The 13,263-nt window shown below is 36.4% G+C and overlaps 3 protein-coding genes across 3 annotated transcripts; 1 reads left to right on the top strand and 2 right to left on the bottom strand.

Moving 5' to 3' along the window:
- Positions 1 to 2,377: 2,377 nt before the first annotated feature.
- On the bottom strand, positions 2,378 to 3,653 carry LOC8268907. The gene has a single exon (XM_002522050.3). It carries the CDS (start codon positions 3,625 to 3,627, stop codon positions 2,869 to 2,871), a length of 759 nt encoding a protein of 252 aa, XP_002522096.2. The 5' UTR covers positions 3,628 to 3,653; the 3' UTR covers positions 2,378 to 2,868.
- Positions 3,654 to 3,769: 116 nt separating this feature from the next.
- LOC112535312 (disease resistance protein RPV1-like) lies at positions 3,770 to 8,280 on the top strand. Its single transcript, XM_048375337.1, has 5 exons — positions 3,770 to 4,940; positions 4,983 to 6,053; positions 6,228 to 6,407; positions 6,506 to 7,648; positions 7,730 to 8,280. Exons 1-5 carry the CDS (start codon positions 4,359 to 4,361, stop codon positions 8,177 to 8,179), a joined length of 3,426 nt encoding a protein of 1,141 aa, XP_048231294.1. The 5' UTR covers positions 3,770 to 4,358; the 3' UTR covers positions 8,180 to 8,280.
- A 216-nt stretch (positions 8,281 to 8,496) lies between these two features.
- On the bottom strand, positions 8,497 to 9,440 carry LOC8268904. Its single transcript, XM_002522047.4, has 3 exons — positions 9,141 to 9,440; positions 8,945 to 9,025; positions 8,497 to 8,853 (listed from the first exon to the last, which is right to left on the bottom strand). The coding sequence occupies exons 1-3, from the start codon at positions 9,334 to 9,336 to the stop codon at positions 8,552 to 8,554; spliced, it is 579 nt and encodes a 192-aa protein (XP_002522093.1). The 5' UTR covers positions 9,337 to 9,440; the 3' UTR covers positions 8,497 to 8,551.
- Between the last annotated feature and the right edge of the window lie 3,823 nt (positions 9,441 to 13,263).

Here is a 13,263-nt window from a genome sequence, read left to right as displayed (position 1 = left end):
ATGCTGCAGTATGAGGAGTTTTGAGCTGATCCAATACATAAAGTCCTCATTCTCTATGGCCGATCCCAATCACCTCCTGAGAATGTGGATCCTGAATTGAACAAGTAGAGGAAGAAAAAGAGACTGAGCATCCAGTATCACAAATCTGATCAACAGAAGCTAGATTCAAAGCAAGACTAGGAATGTGATAAACATTGGATAAGGATAGAGAAGACATAATAACTGAACCAACACCTTGCAATGGCATAGGTGCACTACTAGCATTCATAACAGGGACTGAAACTTTAAGGATTAGAGAAGTAAATGATGATAAATTAGGTGACATATGGTTTGAAGCACCAGAATCTAAAATTCAGGAGGAAAGGGATACCTGAAGAACTAGATGACGAACCTATTTGAGAGGAAGCAGACATGGCATGAGGCTGAGAAGAAAGGAACTGCTGAAACTGCTCGATCAATGATGGGTCCAAGGAGGAGGTTGATAGAGCATTGTGAGGACGAGGTAGAAGGGGAGGTCCATTGTGGAGAGGCGGTGGTCGATAAGACCACTGTTGAGACTGCTATTGTTGCTGTTGTTTTCCTCTGCCCAATTTCGGACACTGAGATTTCTAATGACCTTTTTACTTGCAGAACCCACATTCATCCCGAGCAACAGATCCAGATGGTCTGAATTGAGACTTAGAGTTTGATCGAGGAGGCATGGCAAAAACGGATGGAGTAGAAGTTGAAGAAACCTCTTTTACAACCGAGTGCTTTAGATTCAGACGAATTTCTTTAGCCAAAAGCTCACTGACAACAGAGTCAACAGAAGGCAGTGGATGACGATGCAGAATAGACCCGTGAAGTCCCTCAAATTCATCACGAAGGGCCATTAAAAACTGTACCAACCTTTGCTCCTCTCTTCATGCAATATAAGCCCCAAAGGCTCGCAATTCAACAGATTCTGTGAGAGCCAATTGATCCCACAAATCTGTCATAGATTCATAAAATTCATGAATGCTCATATTTCTTTGCTGAAGAGCACGAATGTCAGATTCCAACTGGTATTGTTTTGCAAAATTAGACTGTGTGTACAATCTGGCCAGATAATCCTAAACCTCCTTAGCTGTCTCAAATTTTGCTAGCTAAGTACCTATGGAATGTTTAACAGAATTATTGATCCAGGTGATAATTTTTGAATTATCGACCTCCCATTTATCCAGTAGTGCCACATAGTCCAAGCTTACCGCACTATCTTGGGGCTTAATGAAGACACCCGAAATATATCCCCACTTTTGTTTACCTTTTAGAAAAAATTTCATCACATAACTCCAATAGGCATAATTTTTACCATCTAATTGAATAATGATTGCTTGGAGCGAGTCATCCCTAACTTCAGCCATCATGCCAACAGATTAACAGTAATCAATTACCCAAAGTATAACAGTCAACTTGCTACAGAAAAATATTTAGCAGATAGTACCAACAAGCCAAAGTGATTAACACAAAGAGAAAATGCCCACCCCTTTTGTACAGAAAATCAATAAATCAACAAATGGCCACACCATTTTGCACAGACTAAGACAACAATTGATCAATAAACAGACGACCGTTTTGCCCAGACGAAGACGAAAACACTGCAAGCGGAAACAACAGTCGTCGAGAACACTGCAAGCGGAAACAACAGTCGAAAACACTAACAAACGGAATCAACAGTCGAAAACCAGCAATCCAGACCAAACATCTAAACGGACAAAACAATCCAGTTGACAACAGCAACAACAATCAACAACAATCGACAAAATAATCCAGTTGACAACAACAACAACAACAATCAACAACAATCGACAAAACAACACACAGTCTAAAACACTAACAAAAGGAAGCAAAACCAATTTCAGTCCAAACGACATCGTTTCACACTTACCTTCTTTTAGCTCATATGAAATAACACCGTTTCACAGCAGCTCTACAACAGCAAGAAGATGCACGCAGCAGAGTTAGCAGCCACACTGACCTTCTTTTAGCTCATATGAAACGACACCGTTTTACAGCAGCTCTACAACAGCAAGAAGAAGAACAACAGTAAGAAGACGCACGTAGCAACTTAGCAGCAAGAAGAAGTGTTTCCAAGACCCAGCTGCTCTGATACCATGTTAGGATTGAAGGAAAGTATTTAGTGTTTTATGGATTAGAAGAAAAAGGAGAACATCAAAAGAAAAGTATATAACCCTAATACTAAAGAGAGCTATACATACTCCTACACTAAGAATATAGAAAAGATTAAACTACCCTTACAATATACAAAAAATTACATTATTTAACAATCTTCATGTATGAATGTTGAATTCACGTTTTTTGGAAAGAAAAAAGCAAAAATAGTGTTTAATAAATTCTCTACACAATGAAAATGAAAATGTGCCTCCAAAATATCTTTGAAAGGATATTTTTACAATGCTGATATACTGTGCTCTGTTTTTTCTCAAAAAAGAAAACAAAAAGAAGGCTATGGTGTTTTCTTGAGTTGTCAAAAACATGATCTTTCCAACATATCCTTAAACTGAATGGAAATGACCTTAGCAAGTCTTTAAACTGCATAACTTGATGAAGACTATCATGTTTCTAAACTAAAGATTTGATGGAGACCTAAGCAAGTCTTTAAACTGCATAACTTGATGAAGATCATCACCTCTCTAAACTGAAATTTTGATGGAGACCTAAGCAAGTCTATAAACTGCAGAAATTTGATGAAGACCATCATAGCTCTGAACTAAAAATTATATTACCAGAACACTGAAACTCACTGTCTTGAATGAAATCAGAAGTTGGACATTCTCCAAAATACAGAAAATGATAACTGAAGAAAAATACTGCAAAGTGGGGATCAAATCAACGCCAAGACCAAGTCATAAAATTTGCCAAAATCCGGGCTCTAGTCAACTCATTTTGCATTCTCATAATCTCGAACTGATCCTCTATCATCTGACTCGTTGCTTGCCTAATTGAATCCATTGTATCATTTGCTCTAGACTGCCCACCGGCTTCCTGAGTTTCTTGCTGCATCGGATTCAATCCTGCCTGTTGGTCAGTCTTCACACAATTCAAGTGACAATCAAAGCCACAGCCAACACATTTATACATCCAAAAACTCTTGTTCACTAACTCATTACAAACATCACACACAATAGAAATGTTCCCATCACTAGGAAAGTTATCAAAGGTAAGTGTGAGTTCATGAGAGTGTGCATCAATAAGAACTGTGCTAGGCAAAGTGGCACAATTTGTGTGCAAATCAAACTCACACTGAGCACAGCTAAAGCTGAAGGAACTTCCTCCAGGGATTCCACAAGCATTGCAAGAGTAGGACCCACAGGGGTATGTTGGAGCAGGAAGGAGGGTGAGTGTGTGAGAATGATGAGATGGGTGCTGAAGCCAACGAGGTAGATTTAGGCATTGATCATGGAGGAAATGTTTGCAAGAAAGGCAACCATGAGATGGTTCGGTAGCAATGATAAGTCTGTTACAGGCCTTGCATTTGATTTCTTGATCTACATCGTCATTAAAATGATGGGGTATCAAGAAATGTTTATGGCTGAAGTGTTGATATTCCATCTCTCTCTTTTTTCTTTCTTTTTGTTCTTGGTGCATCTATACATGCCTTACTGCAATATTTATATACAACTTGCTTGCAGTTCACAACTAAACAGGTTTAATCTAAAGTCAAGGTCAACTGCAAATTTGAAGTTGAGGCATGAAGATAGGCATCCTTTTCTATATTCTTGATTTTGTTATTCTTATTGAATCATACAAAGTCAATGCTAATTTGCAATTTTTCAAGAAATGCGGCGTCCTAGAATTGATTTACAGGGCGCCATATCATGGGTCTCTTTCTAATTCTCATCCAAACGGACCTTTCAGTTCATCATATTTTATGCATTCCAATGGGAGTTAAATCCACAACCAACACATTTCTTGGACCCAGAGATTGATATGGTTAAATGCACTGACTTCTTCTGGGGTATAGTAAAGTAGCCTAAGGAATCAAGCTAAAAGTCAAGGGGACAGTACAATATTTTTGGCATTTTGTGCAGCTGAAAGTCTACATTCTTACAAAATATCAGGGGAAGACTTAACCTCAATTGTGAAGCTAAGTGCTTCTCTTTCAGATGTCAGAAATTATTAGGAAGACTTAGATCACATGCACTAATTGTTCTTAAGTAAACTTTGACTTTTCCATTCAAAGGATTATTGTGTATACTCAAAGAAGTGAAGAATTGTTTTCTTCATCTTCCTTTCTGGAATTTATACTGGAGGGGTCTTCCTGCTTAAAATTCATGCTGTGTATCTGCTCTATATTCTTTACTATTTAGCTAAATAACATGAATCTGAAGAAGTATGATGTGTTCATTAGCTTTAGAGGTGCAGACATCCGTGATGGTTTTCTCAGCCATCTTTATAAATCTTTATGTAGAAACCAAGTTCATGCCTTTGTGGATGAAAATCTTGACAGAGGAGAAGATATCACATCATCCCTGTTGGAAATAATTGAACAATCATATGTTTCTGTTGTCATTTTCTCAGAGAACTATGCATTTTCTCCTTGGTGTTTGGATGAACTTGTGAAGATACTGGAATGTAAAACAACAATGGCACAGATTGTCCTACCAGTGTTTTACCGTGTAGATCCAATTCATGTGCAACAGCTTACAGGGTGTTTTGGGGATGCAATTGCTAAGCATAGAGAAGAATTCAAGAACTCTTTACGCAAGGTGGAGACTTGGTGCCAAGCTTTGAAGGAAACAACTGGGATGGCAGGGCTGGTTTCTCAGAACATTAAGTGTACTTTTTTTTTTTGTGGCATTGTGACCATGCCCAACATTATGAACTTTATCATCCATCATTTTCTGTGTTTCTTGTGGCTGATCATTTTGCCTTTTTGTACATGGTCAGGTCTGATTCTAACTTAATTGAGGAAATTGTTAGTCAAATCTTGGAGAAACTAGACTGCATCTTTCCAAAGTGATTCATGCAATGATGGGTTAGTTGGAATTGATTTACGTGTCAAGTATGTTGAGTCATTATTATGCCTCGAGTCTGCAGATGTGCGTGTAGTAGGAATTTGGGGAATGGGCGGTATTGGCAAAACAACAGTTGCTGTAAAAGTATTTGATCAAGTTTCTGGTCAATTTACAAGTCGATGCTTTTTTGGAGATGTTAGGGAAAACCTGGAAAAGTTCACACCAGATTGTTTACAAAGGGAACTTCTTTTTCAAGTGTTAGGAAAAGAAATTTCAAATGCAGGCATGCCAATTATGTTATCATCTTCTATTAGAAAAATGCTTTCACGAAGAAAAGTTCTCATTGTTCTTGATGATGTGAGTGATCTAAAGCAAATAGAGCTTTTGATAGGGAAACATACAAGCTATGGTCCAAGGAGTAGAATTATCATGACAAGCAGAGATAAACAATTGCTTCAGAATGCAGGTGCGGAAATATATGAAGTTGAGGAATTGAATGGCTCTGAGGCTCTGTTGCTCTTTTGCTTGCATGCCTTCAAACAAGATTCTCCAAAGAAGGGATACATGGCTCTTTCAGAAAGAGCAATTAAATATGCTCAAGGGGTTCCATTAGCTCTTAAGGTCTTAGGTTCCAATTTATACAGCAGAGATGTAGAAGAGTGGGAAGATGAATTGGAAAAGCTTAAAGGTGCATCAGATGAAGAAATTAGGAAAGTACTGAGAATAAGCTATGACGAACTATGTGAGAATGAGAAGGAAATATTTCTTGATATTGCATGTTTTCTTAAAGGAGTAGATAAAGATCGAGCTGAAAGTATACTGGATGTTCATGGTTCCAGAATTGGAATAAGACGACTGCTTGATAAGTCTCTGATATCTATCTCAAACAATGAGTTAGATATGCATGACTTGCTGGAGCAAATGGCTAAGGATATTATTTGCCAGGAAAAACAGCTTGGCAAACGAAGTAGACTGTGGCAGGCTACGGATATACATAATGTATTTACAAAAGATAAGGCAAGAAACAACGAGTTTGTGTCTTTATCCCCTATATATTGAGTTTTATATGAATGCAGCTTTGTAAGACATAAAATTTTCACTCTTTTGGTGTTGTTAATAGGGGACCGAAGCAATTAAAGGTATATCACTGGACATGTCCAGTGACCTAGAACTAAGTCCTACAGCATTCCAGAGAATGGATAACCTAAGATTTCTCAAATTCTACAATGATTCGGTGGCAAAACCAAAGTACACCTTCCTAAAGGCCTTGAGTTTCTTCCGGATGAGCTAAGATTTCTCTACTGGTATCATTACCCTTCAAAGTCTTTACCAGTGAAATTTTCTGCTGAGAATCTTGTTGAACTTCACTTGTGTAATAGCCAACTTAAAGAACTTTGGAATGGAGTTCAGGTAGGCATTATACAGTATGTTTCTTTTACAATTCTTTAGATGTTAATTCTGAAGTTTAGATATGCTAACTTACTCTTACCTTTTCTTTTCTGTTGCAGTATCTTGTAAATTTGAGATTTATTGACCTCAGCTATTCTGAGTATCTATTCAAATTCCCAGACATGTCTAGAGCTCAGAGTCTTGAGGTTTTATATTTGAGTTTCTGTGCAAGTTTGGTTGAGATTCCCTTGTCTCTTACATATTTGAGCAAGCTAACTGAACTGAATTTACCCTGCTGCACAAGTCTTAGCAGCTTGCCAAGCTTCTATCATTTGAAAAGTCTCAAGTTTCTTTCTTTTGAGCTTTGCCAAAAGATTAGAGCGTTTCCAGAGATTCCTTGTAACTTGATAGATCTAAGTTTAGGTGGAACCGCAGTAAAACAAGTTTCCTCATCAATTGGGTGCCTCTCTCAACTTTGCAAGTTGAAGTTGGATTGGTGTGAGAGGTTTGTGAGTCTTCCAGATAGCATTTGCAATCTGAAATGTCTTAGATATTTTGACATCATGGATTGTGTTAACCTACTTGGACTGCCAGAGAAGTTGGGGAATTTAGAATCTCTGGAGGTGCTTATTGCTTCCGGAACTGGTATCAAAGAACTACCTGACACCATCTGCAATCTTAAATACCTCAAATATTTAGATATCAGTAAATGTGTAAATCTACATGGATTGCCAAATGACTTGGGGAATTTAGCATCCTTGGAGGAGCTTATTGCATCTAAAAGTGGTCTAAGACAAGTTCCACCATCCATCAATCAGTTGAAGAAGTTGATAAAGTTATATTTTGATGAATGTGAAGGTTTGAAACTTCCTCCCTTGACAGGTTTGCCTTATATATTGGAGGTTCATCTAGAGTATTGTGGCATTTCAGAAATTCCCAACAGTCTTTGCTCTTTAGGATCACTGGAAAACTTGTTTGTAGGTGGAAATAATTTTGACAGCATACCTGAAAGCATCGAACAACTTTCGAACTTGGTTGTACTGGATCTAAGTGATTGCAAGAGACTAAAATATTTACCAGTGCTTCCATCTCTGAACTATTTGCATGCAAGAAATTGTACATCTATGGAATCAGCATTCAGTTCAATCCAACTCCTAGAAGAACAACAAAAGCTTGTCGTTTTAGAATTTGGTAATTGCATCAGTTTAGATCGAGCCGAATGTGATAAAGTTTTGGACCTTGCGTTAGCAAGATATTCTCTGGTACTAATTACAAAGAAAATTTTCCTTTATATTACATCTATTTTAGGATAGTAAGTATCTTACATGATCTTCTTGGTACAGGATTCGGCATCACTGTGTCTCCCTGGAAGTGAAGTTCCTCGAAAGATGAAGCATCAGAACAAGAATGGATATTCTCTGTCTTTGTCTTTCAGAGTACCAGAGCAGCTGAACTTCAGCTTTCTCCTTTTTTCTGCTGTTTTTGATCCCAAAGTTTATGGTCCTTCTGAAGGTGTCTTGTGTATTGGTTGTACAGTCAATTTCTTAGACAAGTACGGCCACTGCCATAACCAGGTTGATTCCTGCTGGAATCATGGTTTCTGTTCAAGTCACTGTATGGCCTTTCAATCAGAACATGTGTTCGTTTGGGCTAAGTCGGTTGATTTCATATGGAGAGAGGATGATTTATGTAACATTGTTGTGGAATTCTTTGCTGGAGCATACAAAACTGAACACAGTTGTGATGCAATTATCAAGTGTGGGTTCCATCTGCTACTCAATGATGATGAGTAGGAGGAGGACAAGAGCAGGAACAGGAACCTGCCCTTCAAGGATTACATACCTAGCACTAATTTCATGTATACAAGGTTATATATAACTACTTGCATTTCAAAGTCTCACCTTTAACAGATCTTTCATTGCATATTATCTTATTTAGCTGCCTGTCAAGCCAAATTTGAAGGCATGTCTAAGTTACCCTGTTCACCACCATTGTTTCCAAATATTAACTCTTCTTCTATTAATGATTTCTGGGTTTTATTGCTTGGCCAACTGATTTTAGTTACCAAACACACTTCAAAGATACATTCATAGTAGCAACAGCACCAGCCTGGAGTAATGAAGTAAACTTTCTATGTAACAATTGCTTTAGTATATAACACAAAATCATGGAAAAAGCTGCACATAACCAGTTAAGATAGCAATTCCTAAAATTACAATAGGTGGAAGGATGACAAAGGCTCCAATAGTAGCAAAAAAAACTGAATCATTCCTTTGAGAAACTTCATCCAAGTAAGCCTGTCTTCTAATGTTTCTCTTCTGTGAAATTGTTAAGAACTTTGGACTAAACTTCTTCAGGTTTTTACCTAATGGGATGCTGAATTCTTCATCTTCATCTCTTTCTCCTACCAATTTTGCAAGCTGCTGCCTTATTGTAAGTTTGTAAGAACTGCCATCACTTTCATATCCTGATCACCATGGCATAAGAAGTTAAATTTTCATATTCGAGATCAATTCCATTTTAGGCCTATTTGATTAACAGAATTAACATTAGCATACCGACTGTATCAGGGGATGATGAGGAGTTGGATGTAAGTTGATCCAAGAGGTCTAGCTGTGTCCGAGTGGAGGATAATGACCCTACAAATAAATGCACATATAAACACATCAAAAAACAACCAAGCAACTATACAAGATTCAATTTGAAAACCAAGAGCTACCAACTGGGGACTATATAATGGAATAATAAACATACCAGAAAATGGAGGAAGGTCTTGTTCCTTTATTCCACTTTCAGCACCTTCTGATTTAGCAAATATTTTTCTACAGGAAGAGTAGTAGAACTTGAACAGATGCTTGTGCTTTGGTATTAGGAAGTGAGAATTGTTAGCAGACGAAGAAGAGCAAGAAGAGATTTGGCAAGGAGAAGCAGGACTGATATTTAAGGCCATGGAATAAACTTTTCAGTTTGGGTAAATTGTAGGAGTTTTGAAGGCTTCATTTCCATGGTTTTGTTGTGATGTGAGGCTATAAAAAATTCATTTCCCAAACTTAAAATTTTTGTTGTATTAATAGCCACCTGAAATTTTTTTGTCAAAATATTATCAAATAGCCAGAATTTCTGTCCTCCACAAATGTCAAATTTATATGACTGCACCAGGACAAAGACCCATGTTTCAGATGTGGACTAGAAGCAAGAAACTGAACTAAATTTAAGCCTATCTGTTTCATGGGCTGGGGCATTCTTCAATGTGTGGTTTTGGGCATTTACCTACAGTGTAGCTATCAGAGCCCAAAAAGGGTTAAAAACTTCACCTTTTTGTCTCCTATGAAAATTAAAGATTTAGACACAAAGTTCAATATTTTCCTTCCTTTTAAAGTTTGAAAATTCATATGCAGTATTGATCAATATATCACACGTTAATAAGAGAATAATATGTATATATGAGTATTTTATATTTTAATATTAAATAATTAATATATATTTTATTATTTAAAATTAATAAATATGTATTAATAATTTGTCGGTTTAATATATAGTATAGGTGAGGAGATAAACCAAATTTAAGGAAGAATATTTCCTTTTAAAATTGTAATTAAACACCCTTAACTTGCAATACTAAAAGGAAATCATTGAGGAAAAAAAAACTGCAAGAAACATATATACATTTATATTGGGAATTTAAAATTAAAGGTTAAATAGGGAGTGAAATGGTTGGTTGATTGTTTTACTTGTAAAATTAGGAAAATTTTAAAGTTTAAATTTTTTTGTTCACATTATTTCAATATTGGTAAGAATTTATTACATTTGTGATGAAAATAAAGAAATAACTATTATTATTTAGTTTACGACCTATTAAGTCTCTAATAAATAAATAAATTGACCTATTTTCTAATAAAACTAGACTAATTAATACATTCATCTCACTGATCGATATTATAAATAAATTGAAATAAACCCCTTTGCAAACAAGATCAATTATATTTCTCAAAAAAAAATTTGAAGGTCAATTGTTGGCTAATTAACATTGAATTAGTCTAAGTCCATACATGTATTATTTGATTATATAACAAGGTGAAGATTGAAGAGTACAACAAACTTGTCTCTCAGGGCATGAAAGGCTAGCTACTAGCTCACATTTTTTTGAACAGTGAGGAAGTGATGGTTCTTGTTTATCTGCCTCCTTTGATTCTCTCTTTGGTGGTCCAACACTAATGATCTCTGCAATTTTTCCTGCCCTCTTCAGCCTTTTAACAACTTGAAATGGATCTACTTCTCCAGTCACTGTTAATGTTCCCTTCTCACTATCAATTTCTATCATATCAATGCCTCTTCACAAAGTTGATCAATATGCTTAATGAGGACCAAATTGCAAGCAAAGAAAACTATTTCTTGTTGTGTAGTTTAGAATTGGTGTGAATTTCGATAATATTTTTTATTTCTTAAACATAGAGCTCTAAAATTCATAAAATAGTTAGGATTGTTATGTATTTATCATAATTTTTCAAGAATGTTCAAAGTGCATTACTAATTAAATATGTCAAAAAAATAAAATACAGTAAGAACCTAAATGTTTGTAGGAATATGTTAGGGAAAGAATGTAATGTTTTGATCAGTTGTTTACCTTCAAGTCTAGTGACAGTCTTCAGAACTTCTGTCTGACATTTGTGACAATTGGTATCGACACCAAAAACTATCTTCTGCATAATTGGAAACTAGATCGTTAAATGGACATATGCTAGGGATATATGCATATAATATTACCCTTTCTACATACATCCTGTCATACCATGAGGCTATTGGTTGGATTCAAATTAGCTCAAATTAGAAAAAAAGAAAGAAAAGAAGCCAATAAAAAATTATCCTTATTGATATCTTCATTGTAAAAATTAATAAAAAGAATTCAAGACTCATCAAAATCGATGAAAATTGATGAATATAAAAATAAATTATTTTTATTGTATAATTCAAGTCGAATCATGATTTGTAATAACATAAAAGAAGTATGAAGACATACTTTTTGGCCTCTTTTCAAGTTCAGGTCAATATGCCAAGTAGACCTGTAGAAGAAGGGAAAGAGGAGGGAAAGAAATACCAACAACACGGATATGTATCAGCACATGGTAGCCAAGGACTAATGCTATGAAGAAAGTTACAAATGAAGCTTTTATATAGGCCTCCAATGCAGATCACTGTCTCTATATCATATTATTCCAAAATGATAATTCTTCCCAAACATTCTCTTTGTTTTTTTGGCTTTAAAAAATAAATAAATAAAAGAAGAATGTACAACTGGGCATTGAACTACCATCACAATACACTAGGCCAATTAGCTAATGAAAACATTATTATTATTATTTATATTCAAAAGTAATAAATTCATAAATTATTATATTTTTTTATTAAAGCTTAATCTTTTGTCCTATATAATAACAACAATAATTTTAAATATACTAATATTCAAGGATGATTGTAAAGAAATTCTTACTCGAGACCTTTTTTATAATAATTTATTTTTCCTTTTCAAGATTATAAACAATTTCATTTTAGTAATCTTATTTTGAAATTGTTGAAGAAGCCCCAATACCTGTTGAAGACACACCAAAACCACCAGACTATGGTAACAATGTTCAAACAGTCTTTGACTGTTGGATATGGCCTCAGAACTCCTGATCATCACAGGCCTATTAGGGAAAAGGAGCAACACTCTCCCCTAAGGGAAAATGCTACTTCTACCTTCCCCTAAGCTAGAATTGAACGTTGGAGTGCAACAAGCAGCAAGAAATAGCAATAAGACCGTTGCATTCGAAAACTAGTATATAACAGGATTCTCATTTCTCATGTAATCTCAGAATACTAACAATTACTGTATATTCATAATTGATAATAGAAGCTTAAATTCATCATGGTATCAGAGCAGGAATGATCCTATCATCACTTACCCACACAATCAAAATCCCAATCAAAAACTCAGCCAACCGAAATTCTCATCATGTCTCAAAACGATCTTACCAAACTCACCAACATCACATTAACAGGTAATCAAAATTATTTCCAATGGTCAAGAGCAGTATGCATCGGCCTCAGTGGAAGAAAAAAATTAGGGTTCATCATAGGAACCCGAAAGAAGCCACAGCTAATCAACCCCAATCAACCAACAAAAGAAGAGATTGAGGCAATCGAAGATTGGCAGACGACTGACTATATGGTCATGTCCCTTCTGACCAACACGATCGAGCCTCAGATTGCCAGGCTATGTATGTTGCTGGCATCATCACAGGCAATATGGGAGAAATTGAAACAATTGTATGGTCAAGAGCAAAATTATGCTCATATATTCAACTTAAAACAGGAATTGGCACAGATAAAGCAGGGAACTCGGTCCAGCGCGAGTTACGCGACCGAGGTATTAACCAGGTGGGAGGAGCTACAGAGCTACCTCCCACTTACATCGGACCTAGAAGAAGCAAGGAAGAGAGCATAACAGGATTTAGTATTCACTTACTTGGGCGGGCTCGATTCAAGTTACGAGGCCGTTAGGTCTCAAATTTTGCTGTCCAGCAGACTCCCTAGACTTGACGCGATCATCTCTCTCGTTCAACAAGAGGAGACCAGGCGTGTTACCATGGGAGTAATGTCAAACCAACACATATCAGAAAATCGAGCTTTTGCTTCTCAATCGCGAGAATCGGCTTGGGTGCGAAGGACGCCTAACAACGTCGAGAGATGTGACCACTGTAAAAAGCAGGGTCACTCCCACGAGCGTTGTTGGCACCTTCATCCGCACCTTCGGCCGACGCTCAATCAAGGGGAACGAAGCAGAAATGGAGAAAGGAGAAATGGCGAGGAACGAAGAAGAGAAGGGGGATATGGCGGC

Source organism: Ricinus communis, chromosome 6 (assembly GCF_019578655.1).
Source record: "Ricinus communis isolate WT05 ecotype wild-type chromosome 6, ASM1957865v1, whole genome shotgun sequence".
NCBI classification, from domain to species: domain Eukaryota; kingdom Viridiplantae; phylum Streptophyta; class Magnoliopsida; order Malpighiales; family Euphorbiaceae; genus Ricinus; species Ricinus communis.
The sequence above is the reverse complement of the archived record's forward strand: the minus strand, read 5'-3'. Positions and strand labels throughout refer to the sequence as shown.

Excerpts from the sequence above, each read along its gene's own strand:
- LOC8268907 (XM_002522050.3), bottom strand. The coding sequence starts at position 3,627 with ATGCACCAAGAACAAAAAGAAAGAAAAAAGAGAGAGATGGAATATCAA.
- LOC112535312 (XM_048375337.1), top strand. The coding sequence starts at position 4,359 with ATGAATCTGAAGAAGTATGATGTGTTCATTAGCTTTAGAGGTGCAGAC. Across the intron at positions 6,408-6,505 it reads AACTTTGGAATGGAGTTCAG|TATCTTGTAAATTTGAGATT; the intron begins GTAGGCATTATA and ends TTTCTGTTGCAG. Across the intron at positions 7,649-7,729 it reads CGTTAGCAAGATATTCTCTG|GATTCGGCATCACTGTGTCT; the intron begins GTACTAATTACA and ends TTCTTGGTACAG.
- LOC8268904 (XM_002522047.4), bottom strand. The coding sequence starts at position 9,336 with ATGGCCTTAAATATCAGTCCTGCTTCTCCTTGCCAAATCTCTTCTTGC. Across the intron at positions 9,026-9,140 it reads AGACCTTCCTCCATTTTCTG|GGTCATTATCCTCCACTCGG; the intron begins GTATGTTTATTA and ends ATTTATTTGTAG. Across the intron at positions 8,854-8,944 it reads ATCATCCCCTGATACAGTCG|GATATGAAAGTGATGGCAGT; the intron begins GTATGCTAATGT and ends CATGGTGATCAG.